A 27194-nucleotide genomic window follows, 5' to 3' on the forward strand; every position below is an offset into this window, starting at 1 on the left:
GGCCAGTGTTGGTAAGTAGCCGCATTTTACACACCATCTGCTGTAGAGTTGCGCTGCTGCTAGTGTTTTTATTTTCATTTTCAATTTTTTTGTGGGCAAAGTCATGTACAAAAATGCACTGAAAGGTGGTATTCGCACGGCCAAGCAGGCTTGGAAGTTAAAAAACGGTGATTACACAATGTTTTCAGTCAGTGCAGTTTGGCATTTAGCGGGTTGCGTGGGCGGCGGAACAGCTGATCGGGGGTCTGGCGGCCCACTTCCAGTCGTTCCACTTTCCAAGTGGGCCACTCGAAGCGTGTTGTTCGCTGCCGCCGCATATTGTTCGTTTTTTCTCCGCTAAATTAAATCCGGAGTACAACTGGAATCGGTAATTAATTGCGAGTAATTGTACTTGCAGAACTGGGCAAACTCAACTTGGACTTGGCCAAGGCAAATTCAGATTTCGAGCAGCATTTGTGCGAAGGTTTGCCAACGCTTGCCCTATACCCCGCCCCCTCCAAACTCGATAGCTAATCAAATAACAACGCTTATCAGTGCATTTCACGCTTGTCTCCCAGTGCTAACCAGCTTTTCCCACTTCACACTTCCAGCCGCCAGATATACTCAGAGTTGCTACTTCCCCGCCAGAAACACCCCAAGAACACCTTTGTTGCTACTAAAAACGACAGGCGATAACAACAGCTCCCCCCGAATCGTTGCTAACCATTATCGGAAAGCTCCAGTTAACCCCCCGGAGCAGCCGAAACCGAACCCCAGCGGAGCAGCAGATAAGACCACCTCAGTAAAGCATCTTTTTCGAGCAGAAAGCGGCCACCTCAACGCGCTAATCTCGTCAAAGCAATTCGTGAAGGTGCAAAAGCAGTTCTACAGGGACTTCTCTTCCGTTTCACTTGGAGCCCCTCTGAAGAGCAGTGACGCTCCATTGCTGGGAGATTTGTGCAGTCAGTATCGCGCCATCCTCGCTCACACATCAGCAGACGTGATTCCAGGCCAGGATCGCCATAATCCAGGGTGCAACCATCAGCAGATCAGGCGGGCACACACACAGCTACTGAGCAAGGAGCAGCAACTGGAGCAGGAGCGCAAGATGGCCCAGAAGGCAAAGTTCGAGAGGCTGCCCACCAATGTGGTTCCAAGGCACTACGAGCTCCTCCTGCAGCCCAATCTCAAGGAGTTCACCTTCACGGGCAAGACCGTAGTGCAAGTCAATGTGAGTACAGAGCCATGGGTCTTGGGTCATGGTGTTCAGCAAGTAAGCGGTTTCAGTTAGGGAGTTGCGACTGTATCCTCCATCTCTTTCCATTTCTCTCTGCTCCAGCCACTTTCACTTTTCCCGCATTGTTATTTTCTGCGCCCCATTGTGTGAACTTTTTCCTCTGACGTGTGCAAAAATATTTCGGATCTGGTTGGATCGGATCGGATCGGACAATCTCCTTGTTAACTCTTGTTTCTCTTTATGCTGCAATTTGCATGCAAGCAAACACTCAGGCTGATGGGCAGATATAGAGATATAGATACGAGTACACCCACTAGGAAGTGCGATTTCTTTGTCGGCAGAAGGAATGACTGGCGAATTGGACATGGCACTCGAGGGTACCGCGCAAAATTTATTCGAGACAATCTCTTTTTGCAAACGCCGCTCATAACGGTGGATTTTGTTTACGTTTTGTTTGCGTCAGCGGCGGAAATGATAAACAACTCATAAGTCGCACTTTTAATACCCTAAAACCAAGATTAACTTAAGCGCTGACATTGCCTGCTATTCTAGCTAAATACAAAAATGGGAGGGTCTCTTTCTTTGCTTCTAAATCTATAAACTAACATAAATTTCTTTGAGTTATAAACTTAAACTTTCTATTATATATTATCAATATAAGCTTAGTTAAAATATTTTAAAATTTAATTAAGTCTTAAAGGTACATATCAATGAAGTGCAAAATTATTCATCTCTTATAAAAGCCTTTACTTGTTATTCATATAAATCAACAAAAATGTTTCCAAGCTGCGAGCTTATGCAAATTGGTAATACTTTTTAAGTCGGCGCTTAAAGGAGAAAGAATTACGATACCATTAGGTTAGTTCATAAACTAGAGATTCAATTGATTGGATCCTCCCTTGGGCAGTGTATAAATTTCGCCAAAAACTCGTTTTGAACGCTTTGATCGCCTGGCTTAAGCCGGAAACCTACAACAAAGTCCAGAAAGCCGCATTTCTACGACCTTGAAGTAACTGTTTGTGGGTTCTGGCCATTCTTGTCGGCCAACTCGGTTAACTGTTTCTGCCGACTGGTTTTGGGCTTAAAGTTTCGGGTTGCTCACATAACGGTTACTGATTGTTTTGCAGGTCAAGGAGCCCACTACTCAGATAACCCTGAATGCCCTGGACATTGTGCTCGATTCGGTGGAGCTCCACTACGAGTGCAGCAAACTGAAGCCGGAGAAGATAGTGTACTCCGCGGATAATGAGACGGCTACGCTGGAGTTTGCCCAAGAGATTCCGGCGGAGACTCAGGGCGTACTGCACATGTCCTTCACGGGCGAGCTGAACGACAAGATGAAGGGCTTCTACAGGAGCAAGTACTTCGGGCCGAACGGCGATGAGCGCTATGCGGGCGTCACCCAATTTGAGGCCACCGATGCCCGACGCTGCTTCCCCTGCTGGGACGAGCCCGCCATCAAAGCCACCTTCGACATCACACTGGTGGTGCCCAAGGATCGGGTGGCTCTGTCGAACATGCCGGTCATCAAGGAGGATGCTCTGCCAGACGGCCTGCGACGAGTGCGTTTCGACCGCACGCCCATCATGTCCACTTACCTGGTCGCCGTCGTTGTGGGCGAGTACGACTATGTCGAGGGCAAGTCCGACGATGGCGTCCTCGTCAGGGTTTTCACGCCAGTTGGCAAACGCGAGCAGGGTACCTTCGCCCTGGAGGTGGCCACCAAGGTGCTGCCGTACTACAAGGACTACTTCAACATCGCCTATCCGCTGCCCAAGATGGATCTCATCGCCATCTCCGACTTCTCTGCCGGCGCCATGGAAAACTGGGGGTTGGTCACCTACCGCGAGACCTTCGTGCTAGTGGATCCCAAGAACACCTCGCTGATGCGCAAGCAGTCGATTGCACTGACAGTGGGTCACGAGATTGCCCATCAGTGGTTCGGTGAGTACTACTTCCCATATCCGGTAAAAACGAAACATCGAGGATTGCCCTCACTGATCCCTCAGTGGGATTGTCTTAAAATTCACCAGCAGTCGTTACACAGTCTTCAAGATTCTGATTCACTGATTTATTCAGTTCAGCTCGTCTGACGCAGAAGCACCTGAAACCAAATTTGGTATGCAGATAGCTTAGTAACCGATTCTCCCATAGGATTTTGGTTTCAATGTCTTGACTCTATGTTTTTATGGATGAGTTTTGGGTAATTCCCTGCGAGATTCTGTTTAAAATTATGACCTTTAATATTTCAGAACTAAAGATATCTTAATTGTGTTCCAATAAATCGCTAATACATTAATTTAACTGTAGGCAATCTGGTAACTATGGAGTGGTGGACCCATCTTTGGCTGAACGAGGGCTATGCCTCTTTCGTGGAGTTCCTGTGCGTACATCACCTCTTCCCAGAGTACGACATCTGGACACAGTTCGTCACAGACATGTACACGCGAGCCCTGGAGCTGGACTCTCTGAAGAACTCGCATCCCATCGAGGTGCCCGTAGGCCATCCGTCCGAAATCGACGAGATCTTCGATGAGATCAGCTACAATAAGGGTGCCTCGGTGATTCGCATGCTGCACGACTACATCGGCGAGGATACCTTCAGAAAGGGCATGAATCTGTATCTAACTCGTCATCAGTACGGAAACACCTGCACCGAGGACTTGTGGGCTGCCCTGCAAGAAGCCAGCTCCAAGAACGTGGGCGAAGTGATGTCCTCGTGGACTCAGCACAAGGGCTTCCCAGTGGTTAGCGTTGAGTCGGAACAAACAGGCAAGAACCAACGTCTGCTGCGCCTGAAGCAGTGCAAGTTCACGGCCGATGGCTCGCAGGCGGACGAGAATTGCCTCTGGGTGGTGCCCATTTCGGTGTCCACCGCCAAGAATCCCACAGGGATCGCCAAGACTTTCCTGCTGGACAAGACCTCAATGGAGGTTACCCTCGACAACGTCGATGAGGACGATTGGATCAAGATTAATCCGGGAACAGTGGGTTACTATCGCACTCGCTACTCGCAAGAAATGTTGGAACAGCTGATGCCCGCAGTGGAAAAGATGGAGCTGCCGCCTCTAGATCGCCTGGGATTGATCGATGATATGTTTGCCATGGTGCAGGCGGGTCACGCAAGTACTGCCGACGTTCTGGCTCTGGTGGACTCTTACAGAAACGAGACGAACTACACGGTGTGGACTGCTATCACCAACTCGCTTACCAATCTGCACATTCTTATCTCGCACACCGATCTCATGGAGGACTTCCATCGCTTCGGAAGGAATCTGTACGAGCCGGTGGCCTATCGCCTTGGCTGGGAGCCACGCGATGGAGAGAATCACCTGGACACTTTGCTCAGGAGCCTGGTGCTCACCCGCTTGGTCTCCTTCCGCAGCAGCGACACCATCGAAGAGGCGCAAAACCGCTTCCGCAGCCACGTGAACGGTACAGAACTGCTGCCGGCGGATCTGCGCACCACGTGCTACAAGGCTGTCCTGCAGGATGGCGACGAAAAGATCTTCGAGGAGATGCTTGATCTGTACAGGGCCACCGATTTGCATGAGGAGCAGGACCGCATCTCGCGAGCTCTGGGTTGTTGCGGGGATGTTTCGCTGTTGCGTCGTGTCATTGACTTTGCCATGTCGGTGAGTATTCCTCATCTCAGAAAATAGGCATTTTGAATTATCTATTTTATATCTATAGGGTGAAGTGAGGGCTCAGGACTCTGTGTTTGTAATTGTCGCCGTGGCCATCAATCCCAAGGGCCGTGACATGGCTTGGGACTTCTTTAAAGAGAACAACAAAAAGCTCCTGGAACGCTACCAGGTGAGTGGACCACCGTTTGCTTATATAGGTTAAAATAACATATATACATTTGTGGTTTCAGGGTGGCTTTTTACTTTCCCGTCTGATTAAGTATCTTATCGAGAACTTCGCGTCTGAGGAGCGCGCCAAGGAGGTGGAAGAGTTCTTCCAGGTCAACCAAATCCCCGGCTGCGAGCGTACTGTATCTCAGGCGGTGGAGACGATCCGCCTCAACGCCGCCTGGCTGCAGCGTGATCGCGATCAGTTGGCGACGTTCCTCAGGGATGACGAATAAACGTTATTGCGCTCGCCAGCATACCAAAGCATTTAACAACAATCACCAGCAGTGTAACCACAGCAAAAGCAACAGCAACGCAGCACCATCAAGAGCACCAGTAACCCGTAACCAGGTCATCGTAAACTACAGCTAATATCTCCACAACACCACACGACCAAAGCCGTCACAAATGAAGAAAACAAAGGGCAAACGTACTCCTAAAGATGAGAGCCAAATAGGTTAGCTTTAGTCAAGGATCCACCTACAGCCACTGCTCCAATCGGGCGTGCTTACATATATTGATTGACTACTCGCCCTAACACAAGGGCGTACTTGGACGCAGACCCCTAGCAGCATTTAAGACCCCTAAGCTTATCGAATGTGTATTTCCATTCAACATTTCTATCCCCTGAAAATTATGTACGTGTTGAGTTTATTACAATAAATAAATGCAATTCCTAGTAAGAGTCAAAACCAATTGAAGGCGAATTATTTAATTGAATGTGCACTCGGATATTTAGAAAGCATCCAATTAATTTTAAAAAATTAAGGAAGTTAAGTGAACTATCTGGCTACTAAATACAATCCTTCGACATATTTTTACATTTGTTATTCGATCCAATTTATATAAAGTCTATATATGGTTTATGTACAATTCAGAATGCGAAGAACTTGTGCTTTTCACGCTAGGCTCTACTTCAGCTTCATCTCCTCGGTGTTATTATTGTTGTTCTCGAATTTCTGGGCCCTGCGCTTCAATTCCTGGGACTGAGTCCAGAAAGTGGACAGGCGCTGATCGCTGTTCGAGCAGAACTCACGGAAGTCCTTTAGCATCTTGAGCTGAAAGAGCTCCCCGTCCGCGGAGTTGTTTATGGTCTGGGCCTTCCACTTTTTGTTCGGAATCATGTGGTTCCACGCCCACAAGAAACCCACTTTCTTGGGCACGTTCGTGTTGTTAGTGTGCCCATAGACGCAGCGCGTGACATTTGCCTCCTTCAGGATGGGCGATTCCACCTGGTAATTGTTTGTAGCGCAGCTGGAGAAGAGTGGCGCGATTAGAAGTTATTAAGGGGTATGAGACTTTATGCATCTCACCGGATCAAGGCAAACATGTTGCCCGTGCAGTGCACGTACTGGTACTCCTTGGGCAGCTGCAAAAGTAAAAAAAGGAATTGTAAAGAAAAATGTCCTACAAGTTCTGTTTAGGTCACTCACATCTTTGCCGACGCTGTACTTCTTCTCCAAAACGCAGGGCAGGAATCCAAACTTGCCCAAAATGGCTTCCTGGAAGAACAGCATTCTGTCTGCTCTGCTTTCCTCGGGGAATTCTGCAATCATAATTTACAGTCAATAAAGAAGGCTAGAAAAGTTGGAAAGAAATATCCTAAACTACCATCGAAAAGAGCAGCGGCATTGGGCAGGAATGTAGTACAAAGCGGAATGAAAATGGGCCCCCTTAGAGGATCTGACTTCTTGGTGAAAGGCTCTGCCATGGGATCAGCTGGCACTGATACCAGGAAATTGAACTGATTCGCCTTGCGCATCCAACCGCCAATCTGAGTAAATCAAGAATATACAATAAGAAGTCAGGGATATTAAGTGTATGGCGTTTTAAACCCACCAAGTCAGCCACAATAGGACCCGAGGAGGTGACCCACTCCACCACTATCTCAAAGGCGAATCTTGGCTGCAACACTGTGTGATGCTTCACATGACCCCACTCCATTCGATCGCTCTTCTGGTTCACATCGATCTCCAAATGCGACTGTCGATACACCCGCTCTGGGAATTTAGAATTATTAGGTTACTTCATCTCCATCTAATAATAATAACTAATACGAACTGTTGCTGCTGGTTTCTGTCCAGGATTGGGGAGCAGGCGAGTCCCTCAGGAAATTGGGCACTGGGGTGGTCACAGGCTCATCGTGCCAGAGAAAACTACAACCCTGAAACTCGATCTCCAGCCACTCGTTTACAAAGGCACTGTAGTCATCCAAAGGCGGTGCGTAATCTAAACGATGCGGTGTCGTTTTACAAGTCATTTTTAATTGCTGACCAAAAAGAAGTATTGAGCATACCACCTTTGGCGTTTTTATCCTGCTGCACCACATAGTAGAAGACAAAGCCAGGCACCACGGGCTTCTTCCAATCCCCCGAGGCATGGCAGATCATCCGCTCTCTGCGGAGAGCACAATTGAATACTTTTATATTTATCTGAAGCTGAAAAACCTACTTGCGCATGGCCTCGAGCAGATCCAGAGGATGTCGTCCGTTGTTCAGGCGGGTTTTCAGCCACATAAGTGCGTCGTAGGACACAAAGGTGCAGGAGGGGAGCGACTGCGTCTGCGAGAAGAAGCCCACTCCGTTCACTGGATGCTTCATGGCCTCAAAGATTTCCGGCAGCGTGGCATTCGGGCTGAACTTGATGTCAACCGGGAAACTGTAAGGAAAACAATGAAGAGCTGGAAGGGAACTACTCTTGACTGGGAAACGCACCCATCGTCCTGATCATCTCTGGCGGCGATTCCTGGGGCTGCCGCTGCATCGGTGGCGGGAAAGATCCGTGGAATCCGACCGTTCTCCAGCTTGGGGCGCACATTGATGCTGTCATGTGGAGTAGCAGAAATATATGGATTAGACGGATCATTCGTGGAGTTCAACACATCAGTTCCTTATCCATGTTGGGTCTTGTGTGTTGTATCTGGGTTGGGGATACAGGAGTCAGCAGGCCAATTGTGTGTCGGGGGTGGGTTAGGGATTTCGGGTATGAGATTGTGAGGGGATTAGTCGAGTGGTGGTAAATAAACGGAGCCAGGACGGATGGTATCCGGTAGCCTGGCCCTCTGGGTGGCACAAACCTTTGCTGCGGTGAGTTTAATTGGTTATGATGCTTTTCAGTGATTCTAGGTGTGTCATGCTGCTGAAAGCCAAATACCAAATAAAATTATATAAAAAGTACGTAACGAAACCAAAGGAAATGAAACAGCCAACCAACGAAATCTGAGAAACGGGATGCACAAATCAACAGGACTACGAGTACAATACAAAAAGGGGTAACTAAACAACAAGCCAGCAACAGTATATACAATTAGCCTAAGCCCAGTATCCTGGGATACCTTGGAGCAAACCAGCTAGGACCAGCAAGGACCAGCTAGGACCAGCAGCCAACCAAATCCCCAGCGAATCGTGCAGTTTCTACCAGGGACCGCAAGTAACACTCTATCTACATAAGCCATTAAGTTACCAATTGAATGAAAGTTGTACATTATGATTAGCTTTCAAGTAGAACTGCAAATCAAAGCATATACTTTAAGCCCTTTTCAGTGCAGTTCTACTTCGAAAGAGGGAAATACTTGAAATTGCAGTCATATCCAGCTCAAATTAAGTCAATATGTATACACAACAAAACTAAACAACCTTTACGGTCCCTGATTTATGCAATGCAAGTACAGTGTTTATATGTGAGGTTTGTGGACGTGTATGTTTGTGTACAAGGGCGATAAGGGGCCTTAGATCTAATTTTTGGAGTCGATATAAAAACCTGGGTCGCTTCTCCGGCAGTCGATTGCTGCCGACTCGCTCCCGGAACGGAGAGTTCGTGAGTCCCTGAGGAGATGGGTGCGTTTTCAGATACGGAGCGGATTGGGGCAGGTCGAAAGTGGGTGGCGGGAAGACAGAGACGTTGGAAAGAAAGACAAAAGTATTAGATAACAACTTCCTTCAGCAGTTCTCTCGGAGTAATCGAAAATAATTGAACTTGAACGAGCGCATTTGAAAGTAATAAAGATTTGAAATTAGGCAAAAGTGCGCAGTTTAGATAAAACAAAACGTTAATTTTTTGAGATAAGTTAAGTAGATAACCTGGTTAGGCTGAGGCCTGGATATAATGCTGGTACTGTGTCTCCGCTTGGTTATGTGGGCGATGGGGCTGTCCTGCAAAAGTGAGGCGAGATACTCGATACATCAGGGAAGAGGCAACGGGCACTAAAAGCGGGCTTCACGATGCAAGGTTAATTGGTTTGGTTGAACAGTAGTGTTTATGCGTCTTCTTCCTAAATGCTTGCTTGATGTTTAAGCAAGACTAAAGGTCTTTCCAGTTCGTTTCTGCATTTACGATTCACCTTTTAACATTATAACTCAATCGTATATACAGAAACTTTCACAAGAGATCAAATTTAACAAACTAAAGCTTCTTGAACATGAAATATTTCTTGTTACTACTTCCACTACTTCTCCGCCTTCAACACAGCTGTCGGGACGATTAGTCAATTAGGAGTCAGAACGCAATTACAGAATTAACGCAACGGATCACGAATGCACAAAAGCCAAGCCAAGGAATCGATTCTATCTTACTCTCGCCTTGCGCGCATACTGCCGCTTTAGCTTGCTGACCGCCTCGATCAGTCGGACAAAGTCCTCGACCTGCTCCCGGGTGTTGTCCGCAGTCACGTCGGGGAATATGTCGCATCGCTGACAACTGGCGATCTTGCTCACAATGTTCTCCCTGGGCAGCAGGTACATGCGATAGCGCCAGTACTTGAGGCTCTGCAATAAAAAGTTGCGTTTAGATTGGCAGTTATAAGATGCGAGATGCCAGAATATACCTCCATGAGTGGGTAATCCACATCACCACGCGTGCAGATGTACAGGTCCATGTGGTTCCAGTTGAAGTTCTCCAGCTTCTCGGTGGTGAAGTTCACGCCGGAGATCTCGTAGGTCTCGTGCTGTGGCGCATGGAAACGGTATCGGTAGTCCACGTTTATCGGCGGATACGGGTGTCTAGAAGAGGAATCTTTTAATTTGGGATTCAAAACAGCGATCCAGCTCCAACTCACCTGGGTCTGTAACCTGTGACCGTGATCACCGAGCCGCTCAACGAGATCTTGTGAAAGATGCGGCCAATGGAGAGCAGGTACTCCTTGTTGGTCTCGCACGGCGGCTTCACCGGCAGAACTGCAGATGCCGAGGAGCAACCGCCCGCAGTCGGAGGCTTCTCGTCGACCACGATTAGCTGGAAGCCCTGAGCCAAGCGCTGCGACACGATCTCCTTGCACACCTCCTCCGTGGACAGGGGTTTCCGGTAAACGGCTCTACTCTGGGCATAATCGTGATTCACGTCATCGGGCAGCAGAGTGTAATCCGATATCACATAGTCGTTGTTCAGTGAACGCTTGTCCGGGAAGTAGTCCGTGGTGATGGGCAGACAGGCGGGGATCGTAAGCGACTTCCAATCAACGCCTGCAAACGGATCCACCAGCGATTAGCACAACTCTCGGGAAGAATGAGGGGTTCAGAGCAGAGAGGAAGCCAACGCCGGTACAGGTGTGAAAATCAAAATCGCTCAAGCTAGAAGGTCTACGGAAATCATAACCAAGGAGGAGTGAGGACTCCTGTCCGGGACGAGAGCTGTCACCAACGGATGGGTTAGCGTGTGGAAGGTGTGCGTACGAGATACAGTGGGCAGGTGGGCGTGGCAAGCATGCTAACGCTACAAAACTACACAACGGCAACATGCTGTTTATGCTCTAGTGGTCAACATGCTCCCATCTCCGTGCGGATTACCAAGTAGAGGGTTCCAACCACCATCTCCCGATGGGTGAGTCCGTGCGTGGTTGTGGTTTGGGTTTCTGGGTTGTGCAGTTTTGGGTGGAGAGTTCTACCAACTACGGATTAAGCTATAATTATAGTGGATGGGTAACTACATGCGAGGGTTTCTGGTGCAGTGACTAGGCTTAAGGGGTTTAAGCGGGTGAGTGCAAAGCAAAGGTAAACTACAGACTTGGATGAGGGTCACCCACAGGCAAATATGATGCTATCGAACAACTGTCATGTGGTCTTGATTCCTAAAGTCAAGTTAATCAATATTAACGCTATATAAAGAAAAACGATTTAGGTGATTTTTTTTTAAGCTGCCCGACATTAAAGGTTATAGAACAGAGTTGCTTATAAGTAAATATAATATATTCGTTGATATTTGTAGTTAATCTTTGATGATACTAGGTAAACTCAGAAATATATGCAGCAAGTACTTTCTGTTCTACACAAAGCAGCAACTCAACAATGTTTCTACAAAAGCTTTCTAGACTAAGACTACTGTAAAGCCAAATTACTGATCCAAGGATCTCGAGAAACCAAGTGTATCTAGTCGTGTGTTTTGTGTGTGGTTGCAGTTGTGTTTATGTGTGCTTGTGCTTGGATGCATCGCTAATGCTTTGTACAGAGTTCAAAAGTGGTGAATTTGTTTTTGTCCAAACCTATGATGATCTTTCCTCTTCCGCTGCCCGCCTCCGCATCGGGGGGCGAGTCTACTGCCCTTAGTGCCTCCAGGCCGCCCAGATGATGATGCTCGCCCTCGACGATCGGCCTCAGATGCTTGACTAAACGATCGATGGATGGGGTTCGATGGAATACGTTTATGATGGGTTGCAAATTTCGATTCGATGGTTAGATCCGATCGGGTTTCATTCGTGGCGTTGTGTGGGTGGGTTGGGGGAATAATGTGAATCATACGTTAAATTAGATTAGACTTAGTATTCGTTTCTATTTCGAGAAGGGTTTCTGGTTAGGATGAGCTACTTCGAATGCATTAATCCCCGGGGTTGCGGTTAATGGGCGGTGGCTTTTGTCTGCACCCGAAGCTGTGGCGGATCTCCACCAGGAAGGCGATTCCGCTGCCCAACAGTCCGCACAGAAACAGACTGAAGGCGGGCACCAGCAGATTGAGCGCCAGTGGGCGGAGCCGCAGTTTCTCCTCCAGCTCCGCCAGCGTGGAAAAGTCCTTGAGATAGCCCATGCGATGAGCCATCCGATAGCAGCTTTCCAGCCAAAGATCATGCAGCCCGGCTTGCTGGACATGAAGCAGGAATTGATGGAGGGCATCCTTGAGGTGTGAGTCTACACTGAGCTGGTACTGATATGGATAGGAGCCATGGCAAATCGTGGAGAAATAGAAGCGCTTCTTCCTCAGAAAGCGCTGCTGCAAATCGAAGAAACGCCACCGAGTAGTACTGATGGGGTAAATGTAATCCGGATTCATGCAGATTCTCTTTTCGCTGAAGCTCTCGGCATCCGTGAGGCTGAACTTTGTGCTAAACTGCTCCGCATGACCCAGGGAACCCACGATGGCATACACATCTTCGGGCATTACAAGAATGCGATACGGTAGCAAGAACAGCTCATCCAAGCTGTCGACTGGTCTTCGGGTAAGAGTTACGGTCAGAGAAGAAGTAAGTTTGGTGCTGTACGTTTGCGCAAGGATAAAAATGCCGCCGAGGATCAAGAAGGTACAGAACGCCCTGCCCGGCTTGCGGCTCCCATATCTGACTGGGTCAGCACCTGGCACCCCTAGTATGGCCCAGAAATGTCCGTCTGGCATCAGGCGGCGCACATAGACGAAGTGCACCACAAGCAGGGCAACCAGCAGGCACAGCCACAGGGGTAAACTAAATGGCAGGAACACATAGAGGCTCCGCGAAATTTCATTGTCCAATGGGATCATGAAGCAGCGCCGTGCCACCTGCGTTGGATACGAGTAGTCCACATTGGTGTTTGGTTGCAATGTGTCGTACAAATGCGGACTCAGCTCCGCCTTGCCCTCTACAATCAAATCCGTGAGCGCAGCCATATTCAGCAATGTAGAACCATTAACTTCAAAACTAAACAAATCCATGGTTACGTTCAGGTGCTTCATCAGATGGTTGATCAGAATCCCGCCCAATCCTGAAAGCTCCCATTCACTCGTCCTGAGACTCTTGTACCAAAAAGTATTGGGCACATCCTGCTGAACGGGCATTCGCAACCTGTAGCCTCTGAAATTCCTTCGGTTTGCGGGCGGAAAAATGTGATGCGGGTCGTAGAAGGATAATCTTCGCATGCGTATCACCCTTACGGTGGGATATGGATCCATTTGGTAAACGGTTTTGGCGGCCACAACTACCAAAGCGCTTCGGAACTGCAGTTTCCAAAGGTGGTCAAAGAAGTACTTTATGTCTTCTTGTGACTCCTGCCTTCTGAGCAAGAACATAGTCTTTGCGTAACGCCTTCCTCTGGCTCTTACAGCATGCAAGTGAACCACCATATCCTTGGAGTCCCGAGCGAACACCAAATAAATTGCCTTCTCATCCTGAAGGCTGCTGAAGCGAACATGCGTCGAAACCTTATCCGTGGCCGTCATCTGCGGCAGCAAGGAGAAGTGATTGCTGCTGTTGCACGTCAGCCCTCGATGCAGGGCGTCCAGATAGCTGGGATCAACAGATCCTAGGCTGCGCACTATAGTGATGGCATTCAAGTGATGCACGCGGCCGATCCTGTCCAGAAACAGAGCCAGTTCATGGGGACGCTCGAAGCTTTCTGTGGCCCCCATATGGTAGCGCGACATAAACAGTGCGAGCAGAAACTGGAGATACATTTTCGCGAGAGAACCAAGCCAAACTGACTGGGATTTGCATATACACCGAGTACTTGAAGTGCATCTCGAATTATTTGCGCACCGATACGATCTCTAAAACAATAACCGAAAACTGTTTGACTAACACTTACCCGTTGTAATTGCTGGTGTCCATTCTTGCTCCCCGGTGGCTCCCCAGAGGTAGGACTTCGCCTGGGTGGCCGTCAGGTTGGGCACATTGGCGGGCAGGGGGTTCATCAGCGAGTTTTGACGCCGCTTAAAGACTGCATGAATACAATAATAGTAATCTAGAAGCTCTAACTTTAGTAACTGGTACTCACAGTCAATCTTCTCATCACCCATCACAAAGCTCTGCGAGGAGGCGGACTTGCTGATCAGCGAATGGCTGGACACTCGGTCGTACTGCTCTCCATTTTCGCACCCGTAATCCTCCTGGTCGTTGTTGTTGTTGCTACCGGATTGGCAAATGCTCTGGATCTGCTGCAATGGTCTCTGCTGACCCGCCTGAGTGGGTTTTGCGGGAACCGCTTGATAATGATGCTGCTGTATGAGTACACCGGTTGGCCCTTTCGGGAAGATGTGCGTCCAGCGGCGCCGATTGGAGGTCAGCTTTATGGTCACTTGCGAGGGATCAAAGGGGTTGATCAGGGCGCGACCCGGACGCACTATGGGGGCAATGCTCACGATCGCCCTGCGTGAGTTCTTCTCTGAGGCCAGCGACTCCGAGAGGTTTGTTGTATCCGGTTGCTAAAATCACAGATAAATAGTCAAAAAGTCAAGAATATTAGCAGTATCCCTTACCAAGGCAGCGAGCATGGCAGAGGTGCCGTGGTGAATGTCGGGATCGGACATCTTGCGCCGCATAGCCGGGATTTGGGTTGGCGTGAGGTTCTCCCAGTCGTTGTTCCTATAAGCATAGGTCTCCAAGCTGGGCACCGATGTTTTCTTAGCCCGCACTACACGCTGCAGTGAGCTAGAAAAATAAAACATTGCTTAAGAAAGGTAATCGTATTATTTTGCAGTACACTCCTACCAAGTACTCTGAGCGGGAAGCGGCTGGAAGATCTGTTCATCATACGCATCGTAATCGAAGAGCGAGTTGTGCTTATACTCAGACTGATTGCAGCTCAGAAAGTGACGCTCGTTCTCCTCGCCTTCCCCTTCGCCTACGCCATCGTGGAGCGTCAACTGGGATCCAAACAGAGGAAGCTTGATCCGTGGTATAAAGCTGGAGTACGCAATCTTCTTGTTGGTGGAGTAGAAGCTCAAGTTTATCCAGTGGGGCAGCGAGTAGTCATCGGCTGAGGTCAACGTGGTGTCTTTGTTGTGGAATTTAAGTAGCGGAACGGCGTGCAGTGGCTGCTCTCCCACACAGACCAGATCACTTCCCACTCCATTGTCGATGATGCGTTGCTTGGTGATATTGGTTAGCTCTCGATCCACGGAAAAGACACCCACTCCAGGGGTTATCACCACGGAAAGCTGTCCGGTGCGGTCGAACGTTCTATCCAGATAATGCTTTTCGAAGGTGTTCAGCGAAATGTTCAGCACCTCCAAAAAGTTACCCTGAGTGGCTGAAGAATTGGTGGCGGGGGGAATCTCCATGTTCTCCCGTTCGTGATAGCGCAGTACTGTAGCCTGTAAATGGTTTAGTTAGCTTCTATGCAAGAAAAAGTTAAGAAAGGGTTAAGTGACCTGGTACGAGGTGAATAGCTTTCGCAGCTGGCCGAGAACAGTACACCAATCATCACATCGCTCGTTCTGAATGGCCACGCGGTAGAAGTCCTCGTAGAAGCGACCCTTGTAGTCCTGCTGCAGGCAGTCGCGCATATGCTCGGGAAACTCGTCCAGGCTCTTGGCCGCGTAGAAGGTGCGGGAGAAAAGCACAATGGTCACCTCGTGGTTACAGCTCAATTTCCGCCACTTTTGAAACAGTTCAGTCAGGAATCCATTGACTGCCTTTTCAAAGTACAGGTCACCGTGGATGTCGAAGTCCCACATCTCGGAGGACATCTGCAGGAAGAGATACACCATCGAAGTGCTGCTGCGGAAGACAATGTTGGTTTCCTCTGTGATGACACCGCTGGCCACACGCTCGCCCTGCGACCACATCTCGTACACCTGGCACCGAATCTGCATGTCGTTGTAGTCGATCTTCTTGTTCACATACACACAGGTGTCCGTCTGAAAGGCGTGTTGTACGTTAGGAGCAGATCCTGGTTAGGAAAATGTGTGATTCCTTACCAGGTAGGTTTTCAGGCGCCACATTTCCGAGCGACCCATGTACTGGTCCTTGAAAGTAATCTCTATCGAGTCCAGGGCCACATCCGCCGGGTTTACTATGCGCATCACCACATTGGAGTACGGACGCATCTTGAAGGCATTGGCGATGCCCGATTCAATGCTGATCACATCCCGGCCACAGCTCCCATTGAACTCGGTGATTTGGAGCAGCAGGTGAGTGCCGTTCTCCTCGTCTGGGGCATAGATTTCGACCACATCACCCACATTGGCGTTGGGATGATCCTTCAGATTCATCACCAAGTCCGCATCTGTGCCGAAATATCCGTGTAACGTAATGTTTGCGCAATATGCACTTTGGCTTACCGTAGGATTTGTTGCAGCCACGCGTATGCGTGGTCAGCTTGTACAGCTTCATGTTGACTTGGTTGCGAAACCAATGGACAATTATTTACTCAATTCCAACATTTGCCCATTTGCTTGCGAATAAAATAAAAATTCTATTTTTTCGCCTTTTGTTTTGATTCCTTATCTGCAGAGTGACCGCAGCTTACGAAATATTTGGTATTTTTCATTTTAAAAAATACTAAGTGCAATGTTTACCTTCAGTGGTTATTGTTATTTAAAAACCGCAGTTTATTTTTAATTTTGAAAGCAGCAATCCCTGTATATTAAATTATTCTCCTATTTATTAAATTAAATAGTAGAGATATATTTTTTAAAGCTTTCCAGTTATGTAAGATTCGTGTAGATTAGTATTATTCGTCACAATATTTGAATCTCAGAACCTTGTGTTGCCGATGCTTTCGTCACCAGACTCTTACCATTTCAGCGGTGATTTGGTTCGTTGCTATTGACTGACATTATATTGGCTGTTTGTTTAGCCTTTAAAATTAGCCGCCACTGTAACCATAATTTTACATGTTTTATAACCTGGCGCAAGTCTTGCCAATTCATGTATATATATATGTTAATAATATATATGTACATAGTAAGCCTGCGTCACAGAAGCGCAATCGATTTCTTTCAGATAAGAAAACCGAATAGCGTTTATAATTAAAAATGCAATTTCACCTAGACTCCTGTGAGCAATAGATTGTTACATCGCCTTAATAATAGACACCCCCGCTCATAATAAGTTTGCCCCCTGCTGTATCTATTAATTTACATATTTCTGGCCATGGAGCTAATCTAAGCAATTAGAACGTTCTATTTAAGTTTTCCGTACAGCTTTATTGTTTACACATATTTATTTGCTTAATGAATTTATCACGAAGTGACTACAAGTTGCATTCGTTGTTTTTCATTGAATAATTTTATTGGGTCGCAAATATCAGTGAGTACATTTCGACAAAAATTGTTTAAAGACAGTTCGTTCGCCCGGGTAAATGGGTAATCCTCCGTCCTCAGTCAGATAGCTGCACTCGACTCGCTCCATTCCGGGTCCACCTTCCATCATCCGGACCCCGGACTCGTATTTATGATCCTCGGTCTCGGGGATTGTTTCGCAATCGGTTGTTTGTTTATTGTTTGTGGTGATTAGAGCGCCACTGACGACAGAGATCGCCAGATCTAGCAGATAATTCGCATTTCTCTACTTATAGCGAGGGTTATGTATACAATCAAGGCGTGGGTCGCTCACCAGGATGCGTCGAAGTTCGTCGGTTCGAAAATGAGTTGGCTCGTATATATGTAACTAACAATTCAAGGGGTCAAAGGGTCGTCGTCGTCCTCGTCAATCACAATCTCAATCTCAACATGCAGCTTAAACGGTAGACAGAACCACGAAACAGGCTCCTAAAGCTAACTAAACACGTACGGACTACAAGTAAACGTTAATCACTAGGGAGGATGATTCGGAGCACCACTCTCACATCGCCACGGTGGCCAGGACAACGGTGATGTCGTCCGGCTTGCCGCCACGCGCCTGGATATTATTCCTCCTAGCGCTGAGAGCGAAGGGCGAGAGGAACTCGCTGTTGAGGGAGAGGGTACGCGCCATCAGCGCCAGGCTGTTGGCCGTCATCTGCAGCTTGACGGGATCGCGTTCGCCCTCCACCTCGCTAAGCACCTGCAGCATCAGATCCTCGGGCACGTTGTCGAACACTCCGTCGGTGGCAATGAGAATCACGTCGCCGTCCCGCACCGGAAAGCTCATGGTGTCCGCCGACTCAGGGCTGTCGCTGAGGACATTTGGGCCATGTCCCGGTGGCGGCAATGACAGTTGGAAGGGTGTGTTGAAATAGTGCTGCTGCTCCTCTGACTTGTGCACCACCTGGCCCTCTCGCACCACAATGAAACCGCTGTCGCCGATATTGGCCGTGTGCACGGTGCTCGTCTCACGGTTGAGGATCAGGACGCAGGCGGTACTGCTGCCCAGAATGGGCTTCTTTTGCTCCATCAGCTCGCAGTAGCTGTAGGCCAGCAAGTTAACCGGCCGTTGGGGATTGAAGTGGCTGCACTGCACCAACCGCTCGCAGGTGCGCATCAGGAACGATGAAAACTCCCCGGGATCGATACCATAACTTCGCCAGCCGCCCACGCCGTCGGCCACGCCCATAACATCCGCACTGGCGGTGGAGGCCTTGAACCATGAATCCTCGCCGTACTTTCCCGGCTTGTACTTGTGTCGCAGGTTGTCCTTGGCGAAGCCGCACACCACAGATACGAAACGGGGTCGCGGGGAGCCCGAGGATCCTGCTCCCGCTCCCGACTTGGTGGCCCCCTTTGCTGCCGCCCCTCCTCCGCCGCCCGTGGCCGTTTCCAGGAGCGTGGAGAAACTGCTGCGCAGGGCGCGAGAGATCACACGCGAGGTCCAGCTGAGTGACGAGTGCATCGCCCAGAACTCGTGGTCTCGTGCTCTCAATCAATCAAATCAATCGCATGTAGGGGGGGTGTAGGATTCGGTTTCGGATTCGTTCTATGCGTTTGATTCGACGTGGGAGTGCTCCTTCTTGGCGTTCACTCCTACACGCCACTCCTCCGCACTCGATTTTTCCGGGACAAAACTCCTGTCTCGACGGGGCACACAATTTACGTTCCAATTAAATGCGAAATGTTATGTGATGAAGTGATACACTTTTTCTCGTCAGGTCGCGATCTAGTTCATAACTGGTTCGTCGCTGACTGCTTGCTGGTTCCCCACCCCAACTCCCCGCTCATGAACTGGTTCCAAAGTCATATTCACCCCGTAGCGGTATTTTCGAAACCAGTACAATTAATTTATTCTCCGAATTTTTAATCTTACGACATCAAAAAGGATTGGTGAAACATGTTATTAAATATATTGTTTTGTTCAAATTTACAACTTTGATATTTTTAGGTTCATTAGTTTTTTTTTGTTGGTATTTTAAAAGAAGACCCTTATGTTTTTGGGAGAATAATTATAACAGGCAGTTTTCTTCGACTTTCTCCTACTTGCACCGCCTGGTCACACTGGCGACCAAAGTAGTTTGTTTTTGCCAAAAAACTCAGGTCTGGTCTACTCCGCGATATTTGTTTGCCCAGCTGGTCTTTGTTGTTGGTAGGTTCAAGCCAAGACGCAGCCAGTGTTAACCCAGTTTTTGGGCTAGTAATTGAAGTAGCTCCCACGGTCCGCCAGCGCGTTAAGTTTAATCGTGAAGAAGAAAAAGAGGGTGAATGAGGAAAGTGTTTTGTTGTTGGTGGTGGACGTGGGCAACGACATTGGCATAGAAAATTTTGCATACACTCTCCTTCGCACACGCACACTTTCGTCGAAAGTGTAAAAATAAAACAAACAAGTAAAAATAGCACCTGGTTTGTTGTTGTGCCTAAAGTCGTACGTATTTTTGCAGACGGAAATTGATTGGTTGTGTAAATTGGAAAGTGCACGAAATCGCGAGCGCATAACGGTACATGTATACACACACAAGCAGCACACGCACACACATGGAGACAGTGCTTTTTGTTTGATGTCCCATTTGGCGGATTAAAGACAAAGAGAGAGAGAAACGGAGGAGGAGGACGCTATGACCACACGGGAGAATGTGGTTGCCAGTCGCCTGTCCAAGCTGATGCTCAGCAGTGGGAGTGGGACTGGTAATGGCAGCGGAAGTGGCCCCAACATCCAGGTGGCTCCATCCTCCACCCTGGTGCAATCTCCCACCTCGCCCGGAGAGCAGTCCCAATCCCAGTCCGAGCTGAACCAACTGAAGCGGGATGCTGATCCGCAGTTCTCGCGCTTCGCCGACTACTTTGTGATATGTGGACTGGACCTGGACACGGGTCTCGAGCCGGATCGTTTTGCGGGTAAGTGACGAATGCTCGTCGAGATTGGGATTAACTTCACATTTACGTCTCCTAGGGGACAACCTACATTGCTCGCCGCTGGATCGCGCCTACAAGAGCAAGCCCTTGGCTCACTATCCCGAGAACGTGCCCTGGAACCCCTTCGATGCCCACGGCATTTGCATGGTAAACCCAAAGACAGTTTGCAGTACCCAGCTATCTTGGGGTGGGTCGGTTAAAGTCGATTAGATAATGTACGATAGGCTAAAATATTTAAATGGGACTCTCCATGCTTTTTTCAAAGACCCAGCAGTTTGATGAATAATTAGGTCAGAGAATGATGGATTACCATCTGTCAATGGAATCAGGTCATTGTATTGAAAAAGACTCCTAAATATGAATTTTTCATTATTGTTCGTTTTTACACAAGTTTTCATAGTTTTTGAGAGGAATCATAACTTATTACATATTAATGAAACAACTGAAGCATAGAACGACTTATAAATTGCAAAGTGACCGAGCCACCCTAATCCATATTCATGTCTAATTGAGCTCAATTGGCTGCCCTTTCGGTGGAAATTCATGCTTGGCTAGCCAGTTCATTGATACACTCGTTGCGAGTTGTTGTGAGCGAAGTACTTATAATTGATGCCACGAATACGACAGCGTCACCCCTCTCCCGATAAACCTTATCTCGGGCATCTGGCCATGTGTTCGAATGAATGGATTTTATTTATGTCCACCACTTGAGATCGAGAACTCACCCCGCTCCATTTGTCTTCTACAGCTCTCACTACCGCAGGGCCTGCGCTTCCGCACCCAGAAACATAGCATCGAACCCCGCTTCCACTCGTTTGCCACGACACGAGAAGATGGAAAGCGGTGCTATGGGTTCAGCCTGGTGTTCTACGAGGAAATCCGTAACCGAAACATTTGCGGTGCCATTCACACGCTGCAGAGCATGTTCATCACGGAACTCTCCAATGGCCAGCAGACGCATTCTCTTAGTCGGGTGAAACAGGATGGCCCGGTCAGTCGATCACTGCCTAGGCACTTTAAGGTGGCCGGACAGGCGCCGCAGTCTGCACAAAGTTACTACGACATCAACAAGGACAAGTTGTACGTGGCCAAGAGCATCACGCTGATATGCCAGGCTCCGTACGCCTTTGCCGCTCAGATGTTTCTTAAGAATCTGTACAGGTGAGTGAAATATAATAGCATTCAATATAATAAAAATCCCTTTACTCAATTTCGTTTCCTCTTATCCGCAGATGTCTTCCTCGGCAGCCTGGTGCTGGCATAAGCTTGGAGTCCTACGTGTACAATATACTCTACGAGGTTATGCTGCCGCAACCGGGCAAGTCCATCCGGGTTTACCTGCCTCCCACAGAGCCGCATCTGCCACCCATTGCTACGATTCTTCAGCGTCCGCTTCTGGCTACCGAGTTGCCCCTTCTCGACTTTCCGCTCAGGCTGCTTTTCAAGTACCTGGGTGTGGAGTGTGTCATACAGCTGCTGACGTGCGTGCTTTTAGAGAATCAGGTTCTGCTTCGGTCCACAGGTCAGAATTAGCATTATAACAATTACGAAACGCATGCTTTAACCTTTTCATTTGCCTTGCAGACTATCAAAGACTTATGATCGTGGGTGAGTGCATTACCTCGTTGCTGTTCCCGTTCGTATGGCCGCACGTGTACGCTCCCATTTTGCCGGCGGCCCTGCACCACTTTCTGGATGCCCCAGTGCCCTTTGTGATGGGATTACATGCTGAGTGCGAAGCGGCTCACAAGATTGGCAGTGAGGCAACCCTCTGCTTCGTGGACATTGACAAGAAGCACATACAGCTGCCCGAGGAACTACCCGTCTTTCCTCACAAGGTGGATTTTATGGCCGAGATTGGTTCGGTGCTGGACAAGTTCGAGATCGAGCGAGACCGCGACCAGGAGCCTAGTTTCCGAAACGGCTATGTGGGTAGAGGAGCTGGAGGATCTGGTTCTGGAAGTAGCGGAGCAGGGGGTGTCGATGCCATGATCTCCAGCTGCACCCTGCCCACCGGATTACAGGCAGCACGGCGTAGTAAGGAGCGCTTTCAGCAGATGCAGGAGACCGTCTATACTCTGTCAGGATCGCCAGGCGGTGGCGTCGTTGATTACCAACCGCTCATAGCGCATCCATCGCGAATCGATCATGTGCCACGGATCGCGGACTTTCTGCGTAGGAAGGGAGGTATTAGGGGAGCTGGCTCTCCGGTGGGTAGTCCCACCGTCTCGCTCTCTTCCTCGCCGGTTGGCATCTACCACGACGTAGACGCAGTGGACGCCACCATGCCAATCAGTACTCGTCGCGCAGAAAACCAAAAGCTAAGTCCTGTGGATCAGTACTATCAGGATCTGCGCATCAACAACTCGGTGCGGGAGATCTTTCTCAACCGATTCGTGCACATGTTCCATGCCTACGAGTACTTTGTTATTTACCCAAATCAGGCTCGGGACGAGTGGATCTCAAACCGTGAGACTCTGCAGAACTTCGACAAATCCTCGTTTCTGTCCGACCAGCCGGAGCACCACCGCGCGTTTCTTTCGCGCTTCCTTGAATCTCAGATGTTTGCCACCCTGATAGACAATAAGATCCTGGCTATGTGGGAATCGCAGCCCGATGAACAGCTCCAGCTCTTCGACCATCGCGTGAAATTGCTGAGGTGAGTCGGTAGAGTGCAAAGTTGTAACAAAAAATACGAATTTACTTTAAAAACATTCCAAACGATAACATTTTGCAGAGTATCATATGCTAACCCGAATGGCTATCACTTATAGTTGATGACCAGCAACTTATTACAATCACATTATGCAGTATACTAACGCTTTTTCTTGATATATTCGAACATTTCAGGCGACGACACGGGGAAAACATGATCGCCGCCACCAGCTACGAGCCGTGCGTGCTCAGCCAGGACTCGCAGCAGGGCTTTGAGAAGCGGCTCAACTGCATCGACATCGAAGTGACGCCTCCCAGCGAAATTCTATCCAACCGAGCGGCCTACTTCCGCAGTTTTCCGCTGCTCGAGAAGGGCGTGCTCAACCAGGAGTGCGCCTCGAGGTAGTTGCCCTAGTCGCCTAGTTTCCATAGTTCCCCTGTTGTATAGTTAGTCGTAGAGCACGTCCTGCTTTAAGACCAGCCACCAGTCCCCATCCCTAACCCCCGCACTCATCCTATAACCAGAATCCCCATCGGGGATAAGTGTACCTTGGCCCCAGAAAGGCTGCCAAACGTTTGATATTATCTAAATGTTAGTTATAGATACCATAGACTCCTAGTTGTACGTAGATGTATTTCATGTACCTTTGTTAGCTCAAATTGAATCAAATCGAATCAGAAAGCGCGTTTTACACTGGATACTCTATTTCGTTGGTATCATACTTTTATTTCTATTCGTATTCGTATTGTTTCTCTTAGTGCATACCACTTAACAATAAATTCTGCATTCTCCAATCGTTAACCGAGACTCTTCTTTTCGTTTGTTTTGTTTCGTTCTCCCGCCGTAAATTGCACCGCATGCACCGCCCACAGCTCACCGCCTGCTCCTCCTCCACCCGGTCACCCATCCACCCCATCCTCCAGTCCCCTTCGAAATTCCCACTAATGCGCTGTCTCTTTATTCTCGTTCGAAATTCAAACTAAACTCAAACCGATCTTCAAACTCATTCGCGCTAACATCCATCAAACAACCAACCTCAACCAAATACCGTATCCGAATCCGCCTCCGTTTCCGCATCCGAATCCCCAACAGAGGCAACAGCCTGCGACGGGTGAAGAACGGCAACAAGTGGCGGGCCCGGGAGATCTCGCTGGACCAGAAGCCTGGCTCGAATGCCATCAACCGACTCTCGGCGAACCTGACCACGGCGGACGTGAGTCCGGCTCTAATAGCCCAGGCCAACTGGACGTTTGTGGAGCGACTGCTGAAGGTGTGTTCTGGAAAATTACAAATAGATCATTAGAAATATCATAATGTTTGGCTTATTGCAGGATATTAAGTCCAAGACCAAGCGGATGCTGCTAGAGAAAATGGGTAATGAGGCAGTGGCGCTGGGCCTCAAAGGCGACGGCATTGAGGAGAACACCCTGATAGCCAGCATGTGCGATTTGCTGGAGAAGATCTGGTCGCACGGCCTGCAAAACAAGCAGGGAAAATCAGCCCTGTGGGCCCATCTGCAGGCCTATCTCGAGATGCAAGAAGCCAGAGGTGCTGGCGACAGTTCAGGGGCGGAGCAGACTCCACCGGTATCCAGCAGTCCGGGCAGCAAGATAACCATAGCCACAGCATCGCCGGCTCTGGCATGGAACGCAATGCGCAAGCGCATGGACTGTAAGTGGAGTTCTAGTAGCATCCCATTTCTTGTATAGCATTTCAATGTCTAATCTGCATTGACAGATCTCTCCACATTCCAAACGGACTTCGACAGTCCGCCCAGTCCGAATCGCAGTCGCTCGCGAGATCGGAACAAATTCGTGGGCCTGGAGCAGCTGTGCCCACTTCCCGAGTCCCTGGAGTTCGATGTGAAGTAAGTAGCGAATCATGAAATCTGCTTCCCTATGTCACGAACTTCAAATGCTTGCCCCTGTAGAAATGTGCTGGCCATGGCGGATATTAAGACGCATATTGGCTATACCCGCGCATGGGTACGTCTGTCGCTGGAGAAGAAGCTGCTGTCCAGGCATTTCCGTACCCTGCTCTCCGATGAAGCTCTGCTGCGATCTCTGTACAAACGATCGGCGTTCTTGCGCTGCGAGGAGGAGAAGGAACAGTTTCTCTACCATCTGCTCACTTTGAACACGGTGGACTACTTCAGCTTCACCAACATCTACCCCACTACGAGTAGGTCACGCTAGCAGTCCAATATATTGCCTGTGCTCACAGTCCTCCTGGTTTCGCAACCCTTTCCCACCCACAGAGCTGCCCTACCGCGTCGTGATCTTCCCCTCCCGCAAGTACGGCTCCTACCACACCTCCAGCAACGTCTGGATCATGGTCTCAGGCACAATGAACGAGACACAACGGGTGCCCGTGCCGAAAGGCTCATTGGAGTTCATATTCCATGTAAGTCTGTGTGTTGTGCATCATAAATTTCAGATGGACGTGCAGAGTTTTTTAACTTTCTGCTGCGCTCTGCACCCCACCCAAGAACACGTCCTAGCCACTTATTCAATTCCCTTTCATTTGCAGTACAAGAACCTTGGCCTACTGACAACCATGCGCATTGGACACGACAACTCGGGACCCAGCCACAAGTGGCTGGTTGAGCAGGTGGTGATGCGAAATGAGGTCACCGGCCACACCTACAAGTGAGCTAACAGCAAGTCGGTCAAACATAAGCCCTGAGTAACACAATATTCATTTTCCCCGAAAAGATTCCCCTGTGGACGCTGGCTGGGCCGTGGCGTGGATGACGATTCCACGGAGCGCCTGCTGGTGGGCCAACGCGTTTCGACGAACGCAAAGAATGCCGAGCTCGTTCCTGGATCTGATACTCGCACCCCTCCTCGGACGCGGAGCCCCAGTGTACAGCGCCAGGAGACACTGGCACCCTCAGAGATTCAACATCAGCTGGGAAACTGCGTTAACGTGCTGGTCAAATGGCATTACAAACCCAGTCGGGATCGGGATGTGGGCACACTGACCAACCTGCTGTGCGGGGATGATGGACTGGTCAAGTGTCTGGAGCAGGTCTTCCTTTGCGGCTTCCGGTCGGCGCGTTTCTTTGGACGTAATCTGTACATCTGGGACTATTTCAGTAAGACTCTAAACGTCCCTATATTTTCCTGCTCAATCATTACTTTATACCTTACCAGCCAAAATCAAGGAGCTGTTTGAACAAAATCTGCAGATGGAACTGGAGGACTCATCCTCCAGCTTGGACTCCTCGTTTAGCAATGGAAGCGGAGGAGGAGGAAACAGCCTGCAACGCCGAGAAATCTCCAGCATTTGGCGTCTGTACGTACAGCTTATGGACGAGATCAACGGAACAGCACTCGGCAAGGACGGAAAGTTCCAGCTGCTGATCTGCCTGAGCTTGCGGGAGCACCTGCTGACGCGGCTGATAAAGCCTATGGCTCTGACCAAAGTAACGCACGAGATGTACGAGGAGGAGAGCTTCCTTCGGCGTCGCAACCTACTCACCTTTCTCATCCAAATCCTGGAGCCACTGGATGACTGCCACATCGTGCTGGAAAATTCAATCACACAGGGCATTCGCATCGCGTCCCAATGCTGAGGACCGGATGCGTCGCTCGCACTGCAATACTCATGCCACACCTCACCCACGGACATTTGCAACCAGTGACCTAGAGAATACTCACATACATATGCTCTTGAGGAATCTCGGAACTCTCGAATTCGTTGTTAGCTTTTAATACGAAGCGGCGGAACTCGTTCCCCTTATTACACCTACTTCTAATCCTAATTATAATCCCAAGCCTAGCCACTAACCACTTGCCATTCGACCCGACAGCTTGCCAAGAAACCAAGTCAAACGCTGAACGTTTTAGGGGGATGGATGGATGGATGCCAGTCCCGGGAACACTGAAGCCAAAGTTGAACAAAATTCCTTGTCATCGACGCAATCGAATTTTAAAGACATTTACTGTGCAATTAAGAAGTTTACTATAACAAATTCTAAAATGTTGTTCAAAAATCTACATATATTTGAAACGTATGCGTGTGTGTAGCTTAGTATATAAGGTCCCAATCCAAAACCGAATCCAGTCAATTCTCCTGAGTTCCATTTTCAACGATAGCTTTTAATTTAGTTGATTTACCAAAGAATCTTTGTTTTTTATTACGACCAACTTATGGCGTATAATTTGTATATTAGTATATTTTGGTACTTGAGGAGTGAGTGAAATGAGATTAACCCAAAGCTGTTTATGTTATAATCAAGCTTTATTTTTACACTTTAGCCAAACACGTTTGCAGACACTACCTTAAGACCCTGAAAGTCAATAAATACGCA

General features: G+C 48.8%; 5 protein-coding genes across 20 annotated transcripts; 2 read left to right on the forward strand and 3 right to left on the reverse strand.

Annotated features, from left to right (window-relative positions):
• The first annotated feature begins 31 nt into the window (after positions 1 to 31).
• LOC122615647 (puromycin-sensitive aminopeptidase) lies at positions 32 to 5766 on the forward strand. 2 transcript variants are annotated; one of them, XM_043790685.1, is made up of 7 exons: positions 89 to 167; positions 398 to 463; positions 591 to 1210; positions 2344 to 3160; positions 3527 to 4851; positions 4910 to 5032; positions 5094 to 5766. In XM_043790685.1, the coding sequence occupies exons 1-7, from the start codon at positions 104 to 106 to the stop codon at positions 5304 to 5306; spliced, it is 3228 nt and encodes a 1075-aa protein (XP_043646620.1). In that variant the 5' UTR covers positions 89 to 103; the 3' UTR covers positions 5307 to 5766. The 2 variants fall into 2 exon arrangements, with proteins under 2 accessions (XP_043646619.1, XP_043646620.1); XM_043790684.1 differs by lacking the exon at positions 398 to 463 and having other exon boundaries at positions 32 to 167.
• Positions 5751 to 16460, reverse strand: LOC122615645 (GATOR complex protein Iml1). Of its 13 annotated transcripts, none has more exons than XM_043790671.1 (22): positions 16303 to 16460; positions 15940 to 16247; positions 15391 to 15879; positions 14729 to 15333; positions 14497 to 14668; positions 14016 to 14442; positions 13827 to 13958; positions 11543 to 11665; positions 10124 to 10526; positions 9893 to 10067; positions 9642 to 9833; positions 9150 to 9221; positions 8830 to 8894; positions 7785 to 7892; positions 7522 to 7728; positions 7370 to 7467; positions 7132 to 7299; positions 6910 to 7070; positions 6682 to 6844; positions 6504 to 6616; positions 6384 to 6439; positions 5751 to 6324 (listed from the first exon to the last, which is right to left on the reverse strand). In XM_043790671.1, exons 1-22 carry the CDS (start codon positions 16352 to 16354, stop codon positions 5982 to 5984), a joined length of 4632 nt encoding a protein of 1543 aa, XP_043646606.1. In that variant the 5' UTR covers positions 16355 to 16460; the 3' UTR covers positions 5751 to 5981. The 13 variants fall into 13 exon arrangements, with proteins under 13 accessions (XP_043646606.1, XP_043646605.1, XP_043646618.1 ...); XM_043790670.1 differs by having other exon boundaries at positions 7367 to 7467; XM_043790683.1 differs by lacking the exon at positions 11543 to 11665.
• Positions 11524 to 13817, reverse strand: LOC122615650. Its single transcript, XM_043790691.1, has one exon. It carries the CDS (start codon positions 13693 to 13695, stop codon positions 11875 to 11877), a length of 1821 nt encoding a protein of 606 aa, XP_043646626.1. The 5' UTR covers positions 13696 to 13817; the 3' UTR covers positions 11524 to 11874.
• A 772-nt stretch (positions 16461 to 17232) lies between the features above and the next one.
• On the reverse strand, positions 17233 to 19045 carry LOC122616431 (protein phosphatase PTC7 homolog). Its single transcript, XM_043791879.1, has one exon. It carries the CDS (start codon positions 18770 to 18772, stop codon positions 17807 to 17809), a length of 966 nt encoding a protein of 321 aa, XP_043647814.1. The 5' UTR covers positions 18773 to 19045; the 3' UTR covers positions 17233 to 17806.
• Positions 19046 to 19343: 298 nt separating this feature from the next.
• Positions 19344 to 27167, forward strand: LOC122616595 (DENN domain-containing protein 5B). 3 transcript variants are annotated; one of them, XM_043792108.1, is made up of 15 exons: positions 19344 to 19459; positions 19752 to 20205; positions 20261 to 20370; positions 20972 to 21384; positions 21456 to 21745; positions 21808 to 22882; positions 23074 to 23280; positions 23972 to 24149; positions 24211 to 24550; positions 24617 to 24746; positions 24810 to 25060; positions 25137 to 25282; positions 25409 to 25527; positions 25594 to 25976; positions 26035 to 27167. In XM_043792108.1, the coding sequence occupies exons 2-15, from the start codon at positions 19926 to 19928 to the stop codon at positions 26454 to 26456; spliced, it is 4344 nt and encodes a 1447-aa protein (XP_043648043.1). In that variant the 5' UTR covers positions 19344 to 19459; positions 19752 to 19925; the 3' UTR covers positions 26457 to 27167. The 3 variants fall into 3 exon arrangements, with proteins under 3 accessions (XP_043648043.1, XP_043648045.1, XP_043648044.1); XM_043792109.1 differs by lacking the exon at positions 19344 to 19459 and adding an exon at positions 19533 to 19697; XM_043792110.1 differs by lacking the exons at positions 23972 to 24149; positions 24211 to 24550; positions 24617 to 24746; ... (3 more) ...; positions 25594 to 25976; positions 26035 to 27167 and adding an exon at positions 23752 to 23963.
• Positions 27168 to 27194: the final 27 nt, after the last annotated feature.

Source organism: Drosophila teissieri, chromosome 3L (genome assembly GCF_016746235.2).
Source record: "Drosophila teissieri strain GT53w chromosome 3L, Prin_Dtei_1.1, whole genome shotgun sequence".
Classification (NCBI taxonomy): Eukaryota; Metazoa; Arthropoda; class Insecta; order Diptera; family Drosophilidae; genus Drosophila; species Drosophila teissieri.